General features: G+C 39.9%; 3 protein-coding genes and 1 non-coding gene across 8 annotated transcripts in view; all 4 read right to left on the bottom strand.

The window, feature by feature from the left end:
- The window catches only part of cadm3 (cell adhesion molecule 3), a 121160-nt gene extending 119741 nt beyond the window's left edge, over positions 1 to 1419 (bottom strand). For all 4 annotated transcript variants that reach the window (XM_085377752.1, XM_085377753.1, XM_085377754.1 and 1 more), the window contains exon 1: positions 1156 to 1419. The gene's annotated coding sequence lies outside the window, so the exon portion shown is untranslated. The remainder of the gene's footprint in view (positions 1 to 1155) is intronic.
- A 1881-nt stretch (positions 1420 to 3300) lies between these two features.
- trnar-ucu (transfer RNA arginine (anticodon UCU)) lies at positions 3301 to 3374 on the bottom strand. Its single transcript has one exon. It is a non-coding gene; the product is annotated as a tRNA-Arg (tRNA).
- A 1628-nt stretch (positions 3375 to 5002) lies between these two features.
- sdhc (succinate dehydrogenase complex, subunit C, integral membrane protein) lies at positions 5003 to 8719 on the bottom strand. The gene is made up of 6 exons (XM_085377956.1): positions 8690 to 8719; positions 7691 to 7750; positions 7492 to 7593; positions 6694 to 6755; positions 5554 to 5717; positions 5003 to 5232 (listed from the first exon to the last, which is right to left on the bottom strand). Exons 1-6 carry the CDS (start codon positions 8704 to 8706, stop codon positions 5128 to 5130), a joined length of 510 nt encoding a protein of 169 aa, XP_085234082.1. The 5' UTR covers positions 8707 to 8719; the 3' UTR covers positions 5003 to 5127.
- Positions 8720 to 10485: 1766 nt separating this feature from the next.
- atp1a2a (ATPase Na+/K+ transporting subunit alpha 2a) overlaps positions 10486 to 21400 on the bottom strand; it is a 50422-nt gene continuing 39507 nt past the window's right edge. The window contains exons 19-25 of one of the 2 annotated variants that reach the window (XM_085379058.1): positions 20966 to 21089; positions 18236 to 18381; positions 18006 to 18136; positions 17636 to 17737; positions 17331 to 17422; positions 10850 to 10890; positions 10486 to 10658 (exon numbers count right to left, since the gene is read on the bottom strand). In XM_085379058.1, the coding sequence (XP_085235184.1) occupies positions 10862 to 10890; positions 17331 to 17422; positions 17636 to 17737; positions 18006 to 18136; positions 18236 to 18381; positions 20966 to 21089 (624 nt within the window). In that variant the 3' untranslated portion in view covers positions 10486 to 10658; positions 10850 to 10861. Of the gene's footprint in view, positions 10891 to 17330; positions 17423 to 17635; positions 17738 to 18005; positions 18137 to 18235; positions 18382 to 20965; positions 21090 to 21400 lie in introns of both variants that reach the window. The other variant, XM_085379057.1, reaches the window with a different exon arrangement.

The raw sequence follows: 21400 nt of genomic DNA, 5'->3' as shown, positions 1-21400 counted from the left end.
AAGAAAAAAGGAGAAGAGGAAAGACAATGAAAGACACAGCAGCAGCGGAGAGATACACCTGCCGCCCGCTGAGAATACACGGTGCGCTTTGCACTAGACCGGAGACGGACCATCGTGCTTAATAGCTTCTCTGGCACTCGCTCTCACTCTCTCTCTCTCTCGCACTCCTTCTCTTCCTCTTTCTCTCACGCAGATTCCTTAAAATAGCAGTAGCTTGCGCAGAGGTGAGCCCTCGGTCCATCTGTGGACGGCTCCCTCATTGTCATCGCCGAGAGGGAACCGGGGCTGTAACGTTGGCTGCGGGACAGACGCACGAGCGGGCGGTTAGGGCGGGGACAAGGGGTGGGATGGAGTAATGGAGCGGAGGGGGGACGTGGAGGAGGGGGGGCATGTCATGGGAAAGGGATGTTGGGGACTAGAGACGGGGTGGGGGGTGTCTATGTTTATTGTTGCTCCAGCCCTTTCTGTTGAGTGATGTCGAGAAGCGAAAACAAAACTGGACCAAGTGTATCCATGGGAAATAACGCGGAAACTGAGCGCGAAGAACAGAAGTTCTTTGCTTACGCTTAACGTGGAGAGTGAAACCAATAAAGATGACGACAATAAAAATAATAACAACAATAATGAAAACAACAACAGCTCGCGCATGGCTACCTGCATTGCTGCGACGGACCGCGAGAGCACCAGAGGACTGGTTCTCAGGTCGGAAAACCAGTCCTTCTCCCGCGCTTGCAGAAAAATCTGGTGCTCTTGAGAATTTGAGAGACTCTTGAAAAGGCTGGAGAGAGGTGGCTGCTGCACACCCCGCGAGTTAAGATCTTTTTTTCTGCAAAAGAGCGCGGAAAGAAAAAAAAGGAGGAGAGGAGAGGAGTCGGGAACAGCGCAGACAGCCCGACAACAAAACGTACATTTAGAGTAAATTATGAAACACTCAGGGATTATACACTTCTCTCCCTGGGCAGGCATAACGGATTACAGAGAGAGAGAGAGAGAGAGAGAAGGGAGACTCGCAGTGCGCACACGGACACATTCCTGGAGACGGAAAAGCGTCACCACTGACAGGTGTCTCCTGTCCGCCCTACAGGCTACATCCTAACCCTGTACATTAATACAAACTGTGAAACATTGCACGGCAATAACCACACGCTCACACACCGGTATAGTCCGCCTCCGGAGTCGGGTTTTGTTGATGCTGGTCTCCAATAAGGTCCCCAGTAAGGTCCCTCCTTTGATGCGCAGCAGTCGCTTGTTCAGAGCCTTCTTTCAATCTGCTTTTATCGACTTTTTTCTCTCTCCTTGTTCCTTCTCCCGACTCCTTGTTTTTCTTGCTTTTTCCCCCTCCGCTCACTCTCTCACTCTGTCTTTGTATCTCTATCTCTCTCTAGCTCGCTCTCCACGGCTACCGTTCACTGCAGCAAAAACAGACTGTCTGAAAGACGAGCGGGAGGGGAGGGGACACGGGAGGGAGGGATGGAGGGAGGGAGGGGATTTTAATACGATTTGGCCCGTACCACCGGGATAACAGGGCCAGAGCAGGGGCCTACTGACTGAGAGCAGCATGAAGAAGATGGAGCGGATAGTAAGATCTTACCATAGCGAAAAATCATCGTAATGTTGCTATAATATCCCACAGTGAGTCATCTGACCTTATCTGCCTTTATGGAATGTCATTATCCCCTGTTGTACATAAGCTCGCTTTATCTAAAGTTTCCATAGCCTACAGAGTAGGTACAAAATTCTTCTCCTGAATTCAGACCTACATATCTCACATCGGGTCATCTGAAGCTGATTGTCACGGTTCTCAGTGGAGTATAATGTTTCTTATCATTGATGCTTTGGAGCTATTACTTATATCTTGCAGATAGGCCCACTACTATTTCCCATCGGTTAGATAATTTCCATGGTTGCCTAATGATTTAACCGAGTCCTTGGCCTTGTGGAGTTGTGGGACTTCCGTTTCCTCCCTATTTTCCCAGAATACTGTAAGTCCTACTTTGCTGAGACGTTGTCGTTTCACAGTTTGTGCAGTAGTCCATTAATGTTTCTACATCATAATGGCTACACCCTTGGGAGTTTTGCATATGCTTGCAACGTTAAAGGGGAGAGTCCTTGTAGTTTTGACGTTTTTGACGTCAGTCCCGTTTGGGAATCAGGATCCAAGGGTGGAAGGGAGAGAGGGAGGAGGGGGAGGGGTTGTTCAACTTGCCAGAGAGGATTAAGGATTAGTTTGCGGGCGGATTAGGCCTGTGTGTGGGGAGGCATGATGGGGTTAAACATGGATGTCACGACAGCCCAATCAGTGGTGGTGGCAACAAACTGAAACCGAGGAGGTGGGGTTGAATGAAAAAATTAATAAATAAATAAAAAATTATAAAAACCATGGGGAGCGCGGGGGGAGTGGGGAGTGGTAGGGGAGTCGTGGCGTTTGAGAGATCTTCAAGCAAGCAGCTGCTTTCCCACACTGAAAGCAAATAACAATATCAGCTCTGGGCTCCCAGATTTGGGGGGTTTTAAAGATGGAAATAGTCCACCTTCGGGGATCCTTGAAAGGATTCAAGGTCCCCACCCTGATTTCCCTTAATTTAAAAATACACAATGACTTCCACCAACTCTTCTTCTCCACTCGCACTGTACAATGTAGTTATGGTCTTTAATTCAATACAGAATCTGCATACAAAAAAAAAATTCTAGCACTATGAGTCATTTATGTTCAAAGTAAACCGGAGCCTTTATCTCTCCCTCTGTCTCTGAACCGAATGGGAGGATGGAAACGCGGCATCTGGCATCATTAAACACTTGTTACGAGGACGGCAAAAGGCTTTAAACGTTTAGCTGCTGCCGCTGCTTCAGGAAAGCTTTTTGCTCTGGTTTAAATGAGCGAACAGCCCCAGGTGCCGAAACCGTGAGCGTGCGCGCGTGTCCGCTGGTGAGACTGTGCAGTAATGTGCTCGCGTGATAACTTAGCGCGCAGCCTGGACAGTAAAGCTGGGAAGGAAGCCCCGTGAAGTTCTGCTATGGTTTCACGCCTTTTCCCTATTTCAAATCTGCATAGATGAGATGACCTTTGCGCGGTGACTTGGCTCCTGTGAAATTACCAGGCCAGATGCACTGTTTTTGAGCTTCTGCAAAATAAACACGACTATGAATCATCTTCTTTCCACCAATCCACCCTTGTCGTCGACAGTACAGAGCAGCTCTGTTATGCACATCTTATCTGCAAAGAACATTAAAAAAAAAGTAAGCTTTATTCCGAACCCTTCTCATTAAAGGAAAAAAATTACAGCCGGATCCTTACATCCACATCTCTGCCGGGACTCGAACCCGGAGCCTCTGGATTAGAAGTCCAGCGCGCTATTCCATTGCGCCACAGAGACTGAGGTACCGTTTTTTCTATCAAAACCGGGTTTATACTCCCCCTCCCAGCCCTGCGCAGCATCCTCACCACCCCTCAGCATCAGGACCGCAGCTCTGTGGTGTAATAATTTGCCAAACGGTAGGGGGTGCTGCCGCCGCATAATCATCAGTGACTTAATGTCTCATAGAAACAGTGGGAACTCCCGCTTTTCATCCCCCATTTGTTTCGTGCAAGTTATCTCGTCAAAATATCATTATGGTGATGTTATCAGAGCAAAACTAAAAGATGGAACATTGTGCATTGGAAATGCATCAACAACTATGAGCCAGAGTGCTTGTTGTTTGTAGGGGAATGAAACAGCCAATACTTCTATTACCCCCCCATTTCTTTTTTTTACTCCCAAAAATGAGAAGAAATTCCGCAGGGTTTAGTGCAAACAGTCTATAAACAAATTCAGTCTTGGATCCTGCAGAGCCTGAGCAATTTTCCCATCCATCACAATAGAAAATTGCAGACCAATGGATGTGCAGCTCAGGTGGAAATGTGCCTGTTGTGTGGATAGCACTTTGTGTGGGGAATCCTGCGTATGCCAAATTAACAGCAATCAGACAAAAAAACTCGTGTACAGAGAGGCATTTTGCAAGAGTTGATGTAACATTGAGCTGGCAGTGGTTAGGTATAGCAATGCCTGTCCAGCAACAGAGCTGATATGACTCTGTGGACATTACAACACCATCAAAAGCACTGAATTAACTCTTGACTTTTACAAATACTGGAAAAAACAGTTTGATGTGTCCTTTAGAAACAGACTGACAAAACGCATGACACAACACCCGAGAAAAAAAATAAAAATAAAAAATTTTATATATATATATATATATATATATATATTCATCAATAAACCAAAAAGACATTCTGCCTAACAGGCATTTCCCCTCCAGGCATCGGTTACAAATTAATGAGCCAATTTTGTTACAGCTAACCTCAGAACCTGTTTTTTGTTGATCAGTATGCACTTGTTACTGTACGCAGCACAAGCGGGAGTTGGATCTGACTTTACATCACAGCTTGCCTTTATTCACACTGCAGGACAAAAGCAGGTGAGATGCAGTGTGTAACTCCTGTGCGGCTCAGTTGGAGGTAAGGCCCGAGGCAGGCTGCCGGTGAGGAGCCTGTTCACATGCACAGCTTCCCCCACTGAGCTGCCTCTACATTTCAGCCTCTCCCTTCCCTGCCGTTAAAAATGTATCTGAGCATCTGCAGCCTGGATAAGTTAAAATATAAATGACAGCCTACAGTTTAAAAAAACAACAACATACAAACACACCTTTCTGTGCACAAACAACATCAGCAGACACACTGGTTGAACTGGCAGTGACTGAGCACTCAGGGCAAAGAAAAGTAATTAATGATTTTGACGTCACAGCACAATTAGGCAAATTACATAAGGCATGTAGGACATGTCTAATTTTGGCCGCTGGTTGTTGTTCACGCTGAGAACAAGTGTGAAATAAACTGGGTCACATTTGCATGCACCTTGCACTCTGCTGCTGCATTTGCTGACCCCAAAGACTCTCCAAGTGTAATTAATTCAAAGGAAGAAACATCAAAACATAATTTCTAAATTTAGAATAACATAATCCTTTATTGAACACTTTGATGACATAAGTCTGCATTAGGCCACGGTACATATACACAAAACAAAACTCCCACAGTGAAATCCAGTTCACGTTCACTTTAACTCGCTCTGTTCATCACGTCTGGTCCTGAGCTCAGATCATGAGCAGAGCTATTGACGTGATGACGGACAGACCAATGACTGTGTAGCCGGTGCGGTAGACCTCTGGAATTTTGAAGCCTTTGCCCATATCCCAGCCCTGATTAGATAATAATAAACAGAAGAAGATCATAAAAAGAACATTAAGCACACAAAAACAACCTCAGTTTATAAATGTTGGCAAATGTAATTAGTAAAATTAGTAAACATGACAAAAGCAAAACAAAAATCTGTATCTGTAGAAGCCTGGGGATGCTAGTGTTAAAAGCTTAAGCTAAGCAGTCCAGACACCTCATAAAACATGCAAATGGAAAACTACCAAAGAATTTCAAACAGACTCTAGTGTGAGGAAGAAAAAGGTAAGCAGTTCCTCGGTTAAATCATTAGGCAATTTTAAAATTATTAAATCATTAAATCTTACCAAGTGGCGGATGCCGTTATAGGTGTGGTAAGATACTGGGAAGGCAATCCCGAATTTGGCCAGCCCAGTGAGAAATGGACCAATGGACAGTGAGTGGATTAAATCCAGGTAGTAGGGGTAGCTCCCTGGCAAAACCAGCGCTGCCACCGCAAATGCTGAGATAGCTAAACACAGACAGAAATCCTGAGACCACCACACCTTTCATAATCAGTAAGAAATTAAGACATGCAAAAAGAAGCTCCACATGCTTCTAACATTTTCTCTCCATAAGCCACTTTACCACATGATCCAGCTCACCAGTAATTTTGCAACATGTGAAAGCCTCAGTTATGCAAATACTTTTTTGTTGTTTTTTGCTCTTGCTGGAGTGACAGCCAAATAATGGATCTGGATCAAACAAGTGCTTCTTGGGCTGCCTGCTACAATGCACTGAACACAATGGCTTATTTAAAGCTTCTATTTCTGTATTGCCTGGATGATAAAGAATATAAACTAAACAACTCCGTGTGAGAAAAGACATTCTTTAAAATATTTATATACATACAGAAAGTTGCATTGAAAACTAAATGTTAAATACTGACTGTTATGTTTAGATGAACTGATATGGCTTCCTGTCAGTTGGTGATAGATTTACTTCCCTCACTGTGAATCGAAGTTGATTTCAGGCACGTGATTACTCATGTGATTCTAATAGAAAGCTGAGAGACAGTAAGTGGCACTTAATGTCCGAGAGGTAGCCAGCCTGGCTGTTGAGTTTGGCCCTTATCGAGCCAATTAACACATAAACAAAGCTGATTCAGCTTTTACAGCATGTTCCATGAAGGTCAGCAGCACTGATATACAATACCACAATGACACGTGTTTTTACTCCAGGCGAATGACTGAAAGCTGTTAGCCATCTAGTGTTAATTTTCACATGTTAGGTTTAATTGTATTGAACAACTTGTGTTTTGTAATTCCAGTAAATGCTCTTAGTAAAAATCAATAGTGACAGACTACAATGCCCTGAAGACATTTCCAAGGTCACTTAAAAGCTGACAGTGGCTGTATAGCTTCTTTCACAACTGGTACTTCAAGGGCAAAACTAAATCATTTACTTGCTTTAACTTTAATTTTGGATGGAAAAAACAGATGTGTTACCTCCACTGAGCCCAATTCCAGTTCCTCTGTGTGTGATGGACATCATCATGGGGACAGACCACCTGAGACGCAAAACCCCCCCCCAAAAACCAGAGCACATTTAGCTTTCACACATACAGGCCTCAACTAATGATTATTTTAAATCTTTAAAACAGTTTTATGATGAATGAGGCTTTGATTTACAAGTAACAACACTGCAATTCTACATTTTAATCATGGAACTTTGATTTTGTGTCAGTGATGGATGCACATGCAAAGTTTGCATGCATAAATATGAATAAGGTAATGCTCTAGTACAGAACAGGCTAAACCCAGTGAAAGAGTATGACTTAAATCACTGGATTACAGATTGGAGAAGCTGAAGATTGTTGACAGTGTTAAAAAAAAAAAAGGTGCCCTGAGTCATCACAATGATCCCAAATGACAGAAAAATATTAAAGTTAAAAAAAAAGGCAGCTGAACCAGGAGGGTAGCCTAGTGAGAAATTACATATACCGACATATACTGAACAAAAAAGGGGTTCTTTGCTGCAGGCGTTAGGATTGCAATAACTTGGTGACAGTACATTATAAGGTGCTTATTGCACTAAATCTCAGGTATTTGTGGGTTGCCCTGCTGTTTTATTAGCTTCAAAAGAATGAAAAACCTGCACAATCAGAAAAAATGATTTTAAAAGTAACAATATTTGCAGCTCAGAAAACGTGTTGCTGCAGATTTGAGGTGTCTCTGAAAACATAAAACAAATTGAGTCACATCTGAACAACACTGAGTAGACACCAGAAGGTATGCAGTACATACTTGTAGATGGTGACATGGGGAGACATGGGTCGGTTTAATCTCGAATTTTTGTCCCAAAACTTGTTCATCTCCTCCTTGGCTGTGGATCCCATTGGAGCCACACTGAAGAGGAGAGAAAATGGGGTGGTTACAGAAAACAAGTTTGCAGTAGCATCTATGTGTGCATTTATAAGCACTAACAAACAAGCACAGAACTCACTGTCTGTACAAGACACTGTACTGGGGTTTGGAGAGACAGACACTCTGACGTCCCAACGTCCTAAAGACATAAAAAACAAAAACAGGTTTAGATTTGAATCCTGGTTTACTTCAGAGTAAACCAGCAGCACCATGAGAAAGATATGTTGTAATGATGAAGATTTTTCAATAAGTAAACAGAGCTAAATAGGAACAAGGGGCAACAAGTCAACAAATTAACATAAAAAAGAACAATAACACATACAAAAAAAATAGGACACAAAAGAAGGTTTGAGCGTCGCTATTATTCATACTGTAAAATTGTTAATACTGTCAATAAAAAATGCTTAAGAGAGAATGATTTGTAGTTCGTTGTTGTATTTTTATAGTTCTATAAACAGTTATGGTCATAAATTTTGCATATTCGTTGGGAAAACCCAGCAATAAGTAAAGCCAAGTCTTAACTCCAGCTCTAGCGAGAAGGAACAAGTGAGAAGTGTCTGTTAAACAAACTCTAAAGGGTAATAGGTTCACTTCTACTAAACAAAGATCTGTTTCACATTTAAGGTAATTTAGACAACGCCAATCATTTGACAATCATTTGACCTGGGTAGAGTTACGACACTGTAACGGTGTAGTTCGATTATCACTTAACACAAACCTAAATCAAACAAATTCAGATTATCAACAGCGAATCAAGCATTCGTCAAGCGGTCATATGAAGGTTAAGGCGCCAAATAACCGCTTACGTCTGTCATTATTAACACTACTTGTCAAAGTCCACTCTCAGATAACCAAGAACATCTGACGCTAGCACGATAGCTACAGTAAGCTAGCGGCTTTCCACCACACTTGCGGTAAACAAGGATAATAAACGGAGACTACAAGTTACACCGAGGCGCGTCGACCTCAAACGTGCATTTAGTTTATTATACTTTTTCTCTACGCGCCTCAATATCCCAAAGAACAAGGAGTAAAAGCTTCCCAGAGCCCGAAAGTAATGCACTAAAGATAAACTGACCTTAGAAGCAGCGCCATGTTTGACGGACAGTGAGCGGAAGTGACGTTACGGATGTTGTTGTTCCGCGGCGTTCTGAAAAACCTTGAAGAGATTCAAGCTTGAAAAGGAGTTTGAACTGTCTGAGTGCTGTAAGGCATGGCGTAATGTTGAAGGTGACGTGTAATAATTCGGTTATTTTACAGAAAATGTCTGTTTTACTGTTGAAATTTTTTTTTTATCTGGAACCTCTTTGCAGCAAAATGCATCCAACTTTAAACGAAATCCCACATTTATTCACCATTTTAAGGCTGAAATCAATTTGTACTTTAAAATACTAAAATAACTAAAAAAAAATGTCTGTTTCCTTCACTTTTATGAACTTCATGTTAAACACAAGAAATTTAGACAAAAATAAAATACTCACTGACACTTTATTTTATTTTATTAAAACATAGGTAAATCAGTATGCTAATGGAAATCAAATCAATATAAAAATGTAATGAAAAGGAAATGTGACTGTCTAAGTAAACTGTAAAATTAGGTTACATTTTTTAGAGTTTACTTCTTGATTTACAAGTGATTTCCTCTGGGTGCTCCGACTACCTCCCACTGTCCAAAGACAGTTATCAGCATCTGTAAGTGAATGTGAGCGTTGTTGTCTGCCTCTTTGGTACCCTTGTACACAACCTGTCACCTGCCATAACCTGTGTCCTACCTCTCAATCTCACCCGATGTCAGTTAGTATAGGCACAGTCCACTTGACAAAATGGACTGATGGAAGTATTTGTACATAGCTCTGTGGTTTTTAGTTTAAAATAATTGCAGCAACCCAGATGCCCTTCCTGACACAGTCCCAAAGGGATTTATGTTTTCTCCTGAGGCTGAACTTGGGAGCTTTTGCTTTTTAGGCAAATGCATAACCTACTACACTAAGGAGCTACTCTTTTATAACACTTCCTTGTTAGGATTTGGTTGTTTTTCTTTCTGTAACATGACAGCAACATGCAAACACTGAGTCTTTGTTTTCAGAAAAATTCCGACATATTTTTTTTATTCCTTTCAATCCTTTGCTTCCGTGGGTGAAACACAGAGTATTTTTATCCACTGGGGGAACAACTTTCCTAAATCAAATCTGCACAGGATGCTGAAAGAAAATATCAGATTCATTTCCTTTTTCATGTCTGGTGATGATTGCGGTTTAAGTCTGATTTTTAGAGGAGAAACACAACTACTTAGTGTGTGAAATCTGTCTGAATAATTTTTTTTCCATGCCTATTTTGTCTGGCTGCACCAACTAGCTTAGAGAGCCCAAGAGAAGTCAAAAAGATAAAGGAATATTTTTTCAAGAAGATCATTATTGGAATATCCTCCCATTCATCAATTGCAAGAATAAACTAGCCCACCAGTCATGTCTTCTGTCAAGTAAAATGGATGCATGGAACAAGTATTGTAAAATGGGAGCTCCATCCACTCCACACTCATAAATACAAATAATAATAATAATAATAATAATAATAAAGTTAGTGATGCCCAAAAGCTCTTCTAGATATTCCCAATTACCTCCTGTCACACACAAATCAGCCAGGACATTAAAAACATCTGTGTAATATTGTACAGATTGTGTATTCCAACAGACAAAAGAGATAACCTGGCAGAAAATACTTTGGGTCTTGTTGGCTTGTTCCTTCATAACCTGCAGATGCTCAGCATGTTTGGAGATGACTGTCCTTGGGGTCTTCAGCAATGTTCAGAGGGATGGCACATCAAAATCAAGTTGCTTATATGACTTTGCAATAGGGAACAATACAGATAGGTGAGTAATGTTTAAATGATGGGCAGACATACTTTGGAATACATTTTATTTGTCAAATTTAACACAAACAACATCTGATACTCCCTTCCAGCCAAACGGGCCACAGTACATCACTTTGGTAGCAGCTTGTGTAAGGCACAAAGGTTTACATTACTATCACTCTGCTGGAAATGTTTTCTGATAAAGAGAAAAAAAGAGAAAACTCAAAAGCCTATTTTCAGCAGTATTTTTCTGATAATCAGATTTGTGAACTGATCCATGCAATATTACAACTGACAGACACGCACGCACAGTTTTACACTCATGAGCGCAAACAAACACATCTATGCATACACATGCACACACACACACACAGCCCTCAAACTGACATTTTCTGAATGTTAATAATATGTCTCCTGCTCCACCCAGCCTGGAAGAGATGAAGAGAGAGAGGCAGAAAGACAAAGAGAGAAAGTGTCAGGGAACAAAATGACAGGCGAGCATTTTTCATAATATCCTTTTGTATCGCTCTATTTGTATTCATCTCATTGCCTTTGTCTCCGTACATTTCCAAATGAATCCCCTTATAACTCTAAGACTTTGATCAGCCGTCCGTGACACACAGATTAACAGAAATGATGAACTGTCACGATAAATTGTATTTGTCTCCCCGTGTCTTGCCCCTCATCTGCTGTAAGGCAGTGGCAGTGAACAGATTTTGAGCCATTGTAAGGTGCCCGTATCATCTGCATAATCTTCATTACATATCTCAAGAGTCTTCATCAGCCTGCTTTAATTTCCTTTCTAATAATTTTCAGCTGGCTCTGGTTGTGTGGTACAGGTTTAAGTTTCCTGGTTTAAGTTTTACATATGAACATGAATAGGCTGCGATCAGCTCTGCACACTATATACTGCAATTGCAACAATAGGTTGTGAACCCTTTGGAATTTTCCATATTTTTGTATAAACATATCCTAAAATATCCAGTTTTGCTAAAGGAAGAAAAACAAAACAACATGAATTATATTACACAATAATATTACTTGGTCCTTAACATTTTGAGGAAAAAATAGTCAGTATTACAGATCTGTGAATGGCACCTGAACCTCTGTTTTCAGCATCCTATGTGACACTTTTGTGCAGCAATAAATGCAAGTATAAATATGCAGTAAAAGGTGATCAATTCTGCACACTGGCTTCGAGGAATTTAGTCCATTTCAGTATTGCAAACACAAAACTTTGGGTTCTCTCACACAAACTGCTTGCTTCGGGCTATTCCACAATTTCTACAACATAAAGGTTTGGACTTTGACTCGACTATTGCAAAACATTAACTGTATTCTTCCACTACCATTCCTCAGTAGAAATATTTTTGTGCTACGAGTTGTTTTCTGGCTTTATGCACTTTTCTTTTGAGATTCGTGTTCTTGACTTTACTGTGAATGTATTCAAATTAAGGCTGGGTGACATGGAAAGTTTTTTTTATATCAGTCAGATATATCGATAGATCACAATATATGTACTTTTTAAAATAAATAACATAGGTCCATAATTCTTTCTGAAGATAAAAAACAGGAAACGATGGATACAAAAAGTATTATTTATATTATTTTTTTTGTTTTATCTTCTGCGGGAATAAGTAAGGATATCGTTTCCATTCTTTGTGTGGATTTTCCGGTACAATGTTTTTCATTTTGTGAATATTAAAACATTTCATGAAGGAAACATTAATGAACACTAAAACATTATTTTAGCAAATACTTTCTTATACTTTTTTTTTTTTAATTTAGTTAACTCTACTCTGCACCCCTAATTCTCACCTAAACCTGGATCATTAGGTCATGTAACCCATGACAAGAGCAGTGATCATGCATGATATGACAGAGTGCTGAGCGAGGCAGAAAGGATTTTACTCAGATTTGTACAAGTGGAGTCATACTGAGTGCTGTCAGGAAAGGAGGTGGAGGAAGGCCAGACATGAGAGCTGGAAGGTGAAAGCTCAGAGGAGGACATACCAGCGTTTGAGGAGCCTGAGCAGGGTCAAAATGATGACACCCAAAGTTCATTATGGATGAGGAGTATTGCGTAAGCTAGGGCTCTGAAGTTGTGGGATTTGGTTTCTCGACTGCCTGTGAAGCGAATAATCTTTTCATGATTTCATCAGATTGAGGCAGAAGGTTGCATTTTTTAAGGAGATATCACCTTCAAGAGAGCTTTAGTCTTTGCCCCCTGATCGGACGTTAAGATCATTTGTTACTCTGATCGACTGGCCAATCTCCAAGAATCTATCTCAACTTATTGAATTGTCTATAACTAGGAACCAGTAAAGTTGGATCCTAGGTTATCCAAGTTATGTCATGAACACAGATATGCTGAAGAATGTTTTCAGCTCCAGAATGCGTTACATTTTAATGCTACCTTCAGCATTAAAACTTAAAACCACTTCCTTCTGGTTTGTGTCTTCTGACATCTTTTAGTCTAAGACCTGGTTTGCTCTTTACTGTTTGATGTAATCAGAGGTCCAACTCTCTTGGCAGTAGTTTCAGTATGGTTGAAATTAAAGTGAAAAAGGCAGGAAATGTAGAGTTAGCATATATATTATATATGCTTATATTATATATACTTTTAGGATATATATTATTAATCAATTAATAATTAATGTAAATCAACAGGGTAAAAGTGTGTAAAAAATGTTCAGCTTCTCAGCTGAAAAGGCTTCTAGAAATTTGTAATACCTGAAAACTTCAGAGCCCTACATGATACAACACTTCTTATTATGGGTGAGTACCATCACATTGTTGCTGCACAGGCTCCTCAAATGCTGATATGTCTTCCTCTGACCTTTCACCCCTCTGCTCTAATGTCTGGCCTTCTTCCACCTCATACCCCTGACAGCAATAAGACTGACCACCCCTGCCACAATTTTGAGAAAATTCCTTTCTGCTTCACTCTGCCCTTTGCTTCCTGAAGTATGGACAAAGGTTGAAAATGCAATGTGATAAGTCCTTTTGTCCACTGGCTAAAATTTGTTTCAGAAGCCATAAAATTACTCTACCTTTCTGAAATCGTATTAAATCTTTGACTCTCAAAGAAGATCTCAAGAAGCAGTTTGATTTTTAGTAATGGAAACATAATATCTGCAAAATTATTATCACCTAATTTTATGGTCATAAAATTGGAAGCTGCAGTTCCCATCATTTTGGGAAAAAAAATCCATGTGCTGTCTCAGCTCAACCCCCACAAATGTGGGATGTCCTCATTCGTCGGGATGTCCTATTTACAGCACAGCAGGACTCGTATAGATTGCATAAATGATCGCTGTCTTAAAAATCTCATGTCCTCCACGAAGGACAAAATCATATATCAGGGAACCCACACGGTATCGTTTCTTTTATATAGATTTAACCTTTAAACTGAAGTTGCTGGATTTGGTTTCTTAACTGCCATACAGTACACCGGCCTGTGAAAGGGATCACTCAATTGTGATCCACTTATGCTTCACGACAACATATCAATTAATAATTAATTAATTCTTTAAAAAGCACAAGAAGTGCAGTTCTGACTCAGTGAAGAGGGCAGTGAGGCTCTTATATGGATCAGATATGTGACTTGACCACAAATCTGATGTTGTAGCAAAGTGTGACTCAGATGTTCTCCTGTCTCTTTACACTCCACGCGCAGCTGGAAAAGTGCCGTCTAAGGGAAATGGTCAGGGACTCGGTAACGAGGGTCAGTTACTTGAATCATTCACTTAAATCTGACATTTTTGGCTCTGTTTACATTACATCACATATTTTACAACAAAGTAAACTGTTGCATCAGTGTCTCTTTGTTTTTCGTCACTGGGCATGGTACAAGAGAAAGTGTCTGGTACTGTAAAGTCTTGCATTGTGCAGGTAAACATTCAGCTGTGGGTTTTGCAAACATTCTTCTGTGCATCTGTGCAACTTTAAATAGCCAGAAATCTTTCCACACTACTGAACATTTCAACGGTGTTCTCATCTTTTGAGCCTCGGGCTGTGTTCGATGCGCTGTCATGTTTAGCAATGCTTCGTTAAAATTTTATGTTGTTATTTTGTCTTTTCATCTTACTCACACTCCTAATGTACTGATGTGTATGGCTACAGTAGCCCAAACATTAGCACATGTGCAGCTGTCAGTGGCTCCTCTTACGCTGTGTGTGTCTTAACCTGATGTTGCTTTAACTCTATTCCAACCAGGGGACTGATAAGACGTATAACTCTTCTTGTTGTCACTGGCCTGTCAATCGGTTGTCTATCAAAACATGGCTAGAATGATTAGCGTTGCCTTTACATTGACCATGTCCAATGCTTCTTTTGACGAAAAGGTAATTTGGAATAACTGTCTTTATCCTTTTATCATCCAGCTCGAGTTCAAATATCATTCAGGCTTGTCTCTGTCTCCTTGAAGCCCTGCAATGCAAGCCATTGTTCAGTATTTTGATAGTGGACAAACATGGATATTAGACAGTGTGAGAGAGGTCTTTAGATGATCAGTTTCCTCTGGTTCATTTGTTACCTGCCAGACCGTTGAACATCAGTCATGAACAGTATGCATGACTGTGGATTGGTGAAGTGCAGACTCTTTAAATATGGTGATGAGCATTGACAAAGATTCTGTGAAAGTTCTCAGAAGTATAATATGTTGTAGTAACGATACACTCTGAAAATCATGTCCTCCAAAGATAAGACTTTAACAGATCCCTGTTCTTTAGGCTCATTAAAACATCACACCCTCACACCTGATTTTTAACATCTAATTAACTGCTAGAGGTTCACATACTTACAGATGTGTAATACTGCATAGTTTCTCTCAATAAATAAATAGCCGAGTCTAATATTCTTGTCCTGTTTGTTTAACCGTGTGCTCTCTTCTTGAGTGACATTATATATTTTTGCAGATGTATAAAAAAGGGGTCACAGATGTTTTCATACAGCAGCATTTAGCACAGAGGAATGGTTTTCATTTTTGGGAATAATTAGACATTTATTTATAAAATGTATTACCCATCAAAAGTTTGGGCCATTTAGAAATTAGTTTGTGATCGATTGGTTGTTAATTATCATTGAATTCTGTTTTCCATTATAATAATATAATACCCATTTGTTCATGCCAGGACAGCAGAAACTGTTGCACCGGTTAAACAAACTACAAAAAAATCCTAAATGAAAATACACTAATATTCCTTTTCTAAGCAATTAAAACCATGTGCAAATTCTGGAGTTTCCATATAACAGTGCCTACTACATCCTTAACAAACCACAACATTCTGGCTCGTGCTCAGCTGTGAACCACAGTCGCTCAGTTCTCTTTCTGTTATGTTAGCTTTGTTTGTACAGGCATTATTTAAACATATTTAATTATTTAGCAGTTTATTTAATGTAATAGCACTCGTTTATTTCAATAAGAACACTGATGAGTTTCAGAAGAAAATACTTTTTGTGGCTTTTTTCTCCAAACAATAATCAAACCAACAAAGGCTGATGCTCCAAACACTCAAGTAGTCAGTTTGTTTCCTCTTTTTAATCAGCAGAGCAATTCTTTTTCAAGTGTGCTAAGGTAATTAGAAAAGGCTTTTTTCTATGATGAATGATCATTTAACTTTTTAACCTGAGAAACCTCAGACATCACAATGGAGCACAGAAGTAATCGGTGATGAAAATGGGTTTTTCAATGGGCTGTTTCATTTCTAAAATGGATATTTCAAAACAGAGACATTAAGTGAACTCAAAATTCTAAGCAGTAATGCATGATCTTAATCCTTCCTGGATCAGCTTTGACTGAAAACTTGGCCCGAGTATCAGATCACGTTAGATTTCAATGACAGAGCAAACTGCCAGAAAGCGCTGCATTTACTTGCTATTTTGTGAGAAATCAAAACTGGAAGACAATAATCAATGAAGTGTTGCAGAGTCTGCATTTTTGAAAGCTGGAGAATTGTTCAGCATTGACTGGTTTGCATTCTGCTGGATGGCTGACAGATTTCAGCCGCTTTACTAAATACTGGGCATGAAGGACTATTTGTGGAAAAAGCAAAGCTTCTGAATGATGTTTAACAATACGTGTAAAAAAATAACAATAATATTAAAATCTGTCAGGAAAACTTGGTGAATTACTAAATTTACATGAAGTCACATGAATTGTGAGAGTTCAAAAAGACAGCTGCCTCCAGTGGTGAAAGATATTGCTCTCAAACCCATGAATCACAGGAGAAACCGGATGAACCAGAAGAACTGCAGTGATGGACTGTGAAGCCTGCATTTGCAAGTGTAAGAAGTTGTCAGAAATAAACTATGCTTTTAATATTACACCAAAAACACTAAAGCTTACTTGCTTTGCTGTACATGCGCTACACTCGACACTGTTGGCTACCTGTACTTTTATTTTTAATCTCAGTCCACACCACTTCAAGGTGCTTTTATATATATATATATATATATATATATATATATATATATATATATATATATATATATATATAAATACCTTGTGCTTGTTTGGAATGACATTGAACTCAATCTTCTTCTACAAGTCACCATCTGTCAAATGCTTGCTGGGATGCTTTAGGTGAGCTCAACAGAGCAGAGCTGTGGCAACACTGTCAATCAATGTGTCCTTAAAGGACTGGACAGTCTTCTCTTTTATGGTGTTTATTTTTACAAGGACAGAAGGCTGAGCGAGTTACACAAGGTAGAAGGAAAGCTTTTAAAAGTTTGGCACATGTGGTGGTTGAGATAGGGGTTTCAACTGCTATACTGCACCATCACTTGATTATTATTCTAGCTTATTAAGAAGATAAATAAGCTTAAAAAATCTTTTAATCATGGTTCTCTCTTAATAACTGCTTACCTCCTGGTTGCCTCCGCAGAATAAATTTACGGACCTCATCGTAAATGAAGATGAGAAGACTGTATGGTATGCCACAGAACCACCAAAGGATCCTGAGGGGGAAAAAGGAAGATGTGGTGACTCACAGGCGGAGTGCAAATTGTTAAATTCATTGCAGCTATTTTTGAATATTAAGGATAACAACATGGTGTTTAAGAAGATCACAGACTACATTTAAAGTCCAGAGTGACAGGCTAATGGCAGCCTATTAGGTCTTTAAGAGGTTATTTTTCAGTTCAGTGGAGATATGCATATGCAGAGCATACTTCAGGGGGTACATGCGCAAGGCAACGTCCATTCCAGGGCAGTAGGAGAGGAAGGCAGCCAGAGCTGTTTCAACAAACAGGCCAAAGATCAAAATCCTGTTCCTGTTAGGCAGAAAAAAGGTGCACATCAGAGAAAAGAAAAGGTTTATACAGGTTTTTAAAGTACAGAACATTAAAATAGCAGTGACGATATGGTCCCAGTATTAGAAGCCTCAAAAAAAAGAGCCAAAATCATTTTTCATTTTGAAGAATAAGAGTACCTTTCTGACTACCCGCATTTATGCATCGATTCTACATGCTTCAGTTCCTCCTTCCATCAGCACTCTTTTCCTTTCTTCCACCTCCCTTACTTCACACCCCACTCACTTACGTCATCCCCTGCTGAAAGAGGGAGTTCCTCCTTGTCTTACAGATGATGAGATCAGCCCACTGGACGACCACAATGCTGGTGAAGAAGGCTGTGTGGCAGGTAAATTCCACAATCTTTCTCTGTTCATAGGTCTGCCAGGATGAAACACATTGTATTACTCATGCGCGAGAGTGGAAACATTCATTTATTCATTCAGGTCATGTTGGCGAGTGTCAGTCTCCATTCCTTACCCACTGTTGCCCAAAGCTGTCCTCCAGGTCATTGACTTCACGGTCATCCCAGTCGATGCGGATGCCTACTAGGTTTCTTGGGAGGAAGCCGTTTTCAGCCAATATTACAAAGTAGGTGAAAAAACCAGCCAAAGCTTGGATCATACCTGGATTACAAATATGAAAGCCCATTCATAAGACAGCAATGCAAAAACTCATTTAGATGATCTAAAAAATAATGTAACATTTTATAGCTGTTACATTTCAAAGGTTCATAAGGTCCAACAATGGTTTTGTAACTTTGTAACTTTTCTAATAAGTGGTATTATACTGTAGAGAAAAATAATATTTTAAGTTATTTCAGAGAGGAAAGCGATATTGATTTATCACTGTCCCATTTAAAACACAGTAAATATTCTGTTAGTGTTAATTAGTTAATGCAAAAATCATTTTCCAAATAGATTTGTGGTGACAAGTTTATACATGGCTTGGATTTTGTGGTAGCTTGTTTTTAATGATTTATTTAAATCTAGGGGCAGCACAGTGGCAGCATGGTGGTTAGCACTGTTGCACAGCAAGAAGGTCCTGAGTTCAATTCCACCAGCAGTCTGGTTTGCATGTTCTCCCCGGCTTCCTCCCACAGTCCAAAGACATGCAGTTAGTGGGGATAAGTTAACTGGAAACTCTAAATTGCCCATAGGTGTGAATGTGAATGGTGGTCTGTGTTGCTTGTGTTAGCCCTGTGACAGACTGGCAAACTGTCCAGTGTGTACCCTGCCTCTTGCCCTAAGACAGCTGGGATAGGCTCCAGCCCCCTGATAAAGGATAATTGGCAGAGAATGGATGGATATATTTATATATATAAACACACATACAGGATCAGGGTGGACATACCCCCACTAATACCTGATTAAATGTCTCTTGGGAAGTTGCACCACAACTAGATGCATTTTGGCATGATTCTGGCTGACTATTAAACCAATCTAAGGGAGAGAAGATTCATTTAAATTGGTTGGTGAACCTGTTTACTTGTGTGGATTAGAGAAAAATCCGAAATAACTTCAAACATGTGCACTAATTTCTGCTTTTTAAAGTCATTAAAGATGTAAAATAATTCCACCCTGGAAAAAGAACAACTAAAAAAATAATTAGAAGCCCACATTTAACCTCATAGGACCTGGTGTCTACATATGTGGACATCACATTTTGAGCTGTCTAGACCACAATACTAAATTTTGCTCTACTAGGGCCTGATATCCTCTTCTCAGAAACTACATCAGGTAAAAAGACAATTCTTTGTTTTTACATTCATCAGGTCCCACTCAGTCCAAATAGCAAATAGAAATTAAAAATGCATGCCATGAAAGAGTTCAGGTCTTAGGAGGTTAAAGCAACGTCCATGCCAGTGATGAGTGTATTTGAACTTGTGACCACAACAGTATGTGTTGGTTTCATCAGGCTGCTTATTTTGTGTGTTTACTTTATCTTCTGTACCTGTCTTGCAGCAGTTACAGTTAATCTATAACTTTTTTTAATTAATTAAATGTTAATATACTTCCTATTATTTCTTATTATTAATACTGAAACACCTACTCATTTCCAGCAAATGTTGTAGGAAAGTGCAATCCTGTAAAGCAAACTGATGTGGCATTTCAAGATGACAAATGCAAAGTCTACCTACACCATCAGCAAATACATTTTGAACATGCATGGCAACTGTGTAACTTGTGTGCCATAACAATTTTCCACATGTATTTTTGAATTAACAGGCAGGCCAAGGGATTAAACTTAAACCTGGACAATATATACTGACTTATATCCCTACAAAGTGCATATTTTGAGTCTATAGTAGCTCAATCCATTAGTGTTTGTCAGGGAAAATAGATTAATGTATTTTCATCCCTCTTTCCTCTGTGACATTATTTTTTTAAAGGTAAATAGCTCCAGACAGCTGAGTACTGCCATAATAGGTGTTAGTGACTTTTAATTTGATGTTGCCAAATTCGTTTTGTCAGAGTAGGCGTAACATTTTCAGCAGGATGGACATCTTACTGCAGAGCATAAAAACTCCACTTACACCAAACCTTCAAAATGACTGATTATGGATTAAGTTGCATTCACTAAGTGTCACTCAGGATCACATCATCAGTAGGTTTTTCAGGACTTGTGGCTGTGATGTCACAGCAGTGGTTTGTAAATGTGATTTGTTGAGCCCTGCAAACATTTTGCCCCAGCAGTGTTTATCTTGCACACATTATGGGAGTTCATGAGTTACCGGCTGTTTAGAGCATGTTCAATTTTAAGATTGCATGTCATCCAGTGAGGCCCTGTCATAGTTTGACCTATTTAACAGCCTATAAAATGAGGCCAGTCTTTGATTTTTCGCTATTCCCAAACCATATAAAACCAAAGATGAAAAAGCATGCATTGAAGTGAGGCTCCAACAACTGGAACACGACCAAGATTAAGCAGAAAAAAAGTTGCACTCTCTGCTCTCAATTTGCTCGAAATGTCACAACAATTAGAGTGAAATTGTGGGACTATCTGCTCACCTCTGGATCTATTTTCCTTTACTGTATGTGCCTACACATTTACAAAGCCAGTTAGAAATGCCAAAAATTCTGATAAATGTCAGTATTTAATGTTTATATGCCTTTGATGTTTATTATCGCTGAAACTTCACAAGAAGAGGCCTGTCACAGTGATTCAGGTTTACGAGCTGCAGTGCTGAAAGATGACAAGAGGCCAAACCTATTTGTCCGTATGCCATGCTGATGAGGCGTTCGTTGACCAGCTTGTCTGTTTTGGGGTTTCTTGGTTGTCTTTTCATAATGTCGCTCTCTGCTGTCTCATAGGCCAGGGAGATAGCTGGAACCTGGAGGGTAACGGAGGAACAGAACAGAACGACCTCGGCTTAAGCTCCCTGTACGATGAATGTGCAGGAATTTGTCTTTGTGGCATCTGTACAAAGGCATGATGACAATGCCAGACACAGGGAAGACTAGACTGTTAATATAATCACTCAATCACTGAGTAGAGGGAGAAAAGGGAGAGAAATGACAGGGAGGGAGGGAAAAAAAGAAGTAACGACAGTGACAGAGAGGGAGGAGGGGAGAAGAGACAAGAGGAGAGAGACGGATAGTGAATTTCAAGACATTCATAAAACAGGAGGCTAGAAAGGTCCCT

This window comes from Diplotaxodon limnothrissa, linkage group LG18 (genome assembly GCF_057381915.1).
Source record: "Diplotaxodon limnothrissa isolate DT_005_m linkage group LG18, D_limnothrissa_male_GT1.1, whole genome shotgun sequence".
NCBI classification, from domain to species: domain Eukaryota; kingdom Metazoa; phylum Chordata; class Actinopteri; order Cichliformes; family Cichlidae; genus Diplotaxodon; species Diplotaxodon limnothrissa.
Note: the sequence above shows the minus strand (reverse complement) of the source record. Positions and strands in the feature narration are given on the sequence as shown.

Coding starts and splice junctions, on each gene's coding strand:
- sdhc (XM_085377956.1), bottom strand. Junction 6,756..7,491: donor CCCCATGTCACCATCTACAA/GTATGTACTGCA, acceptor TTTGCGTCTCAG/GTGGTCTGTCCCCATGATGA. Junction 5,718..6,693: donor TGGAATTGGGCTCAGTGGAG/GTAACACATCTG, acceptor GTCTGTGTTTAG/CTATCTCAGCATTTGCGGTG.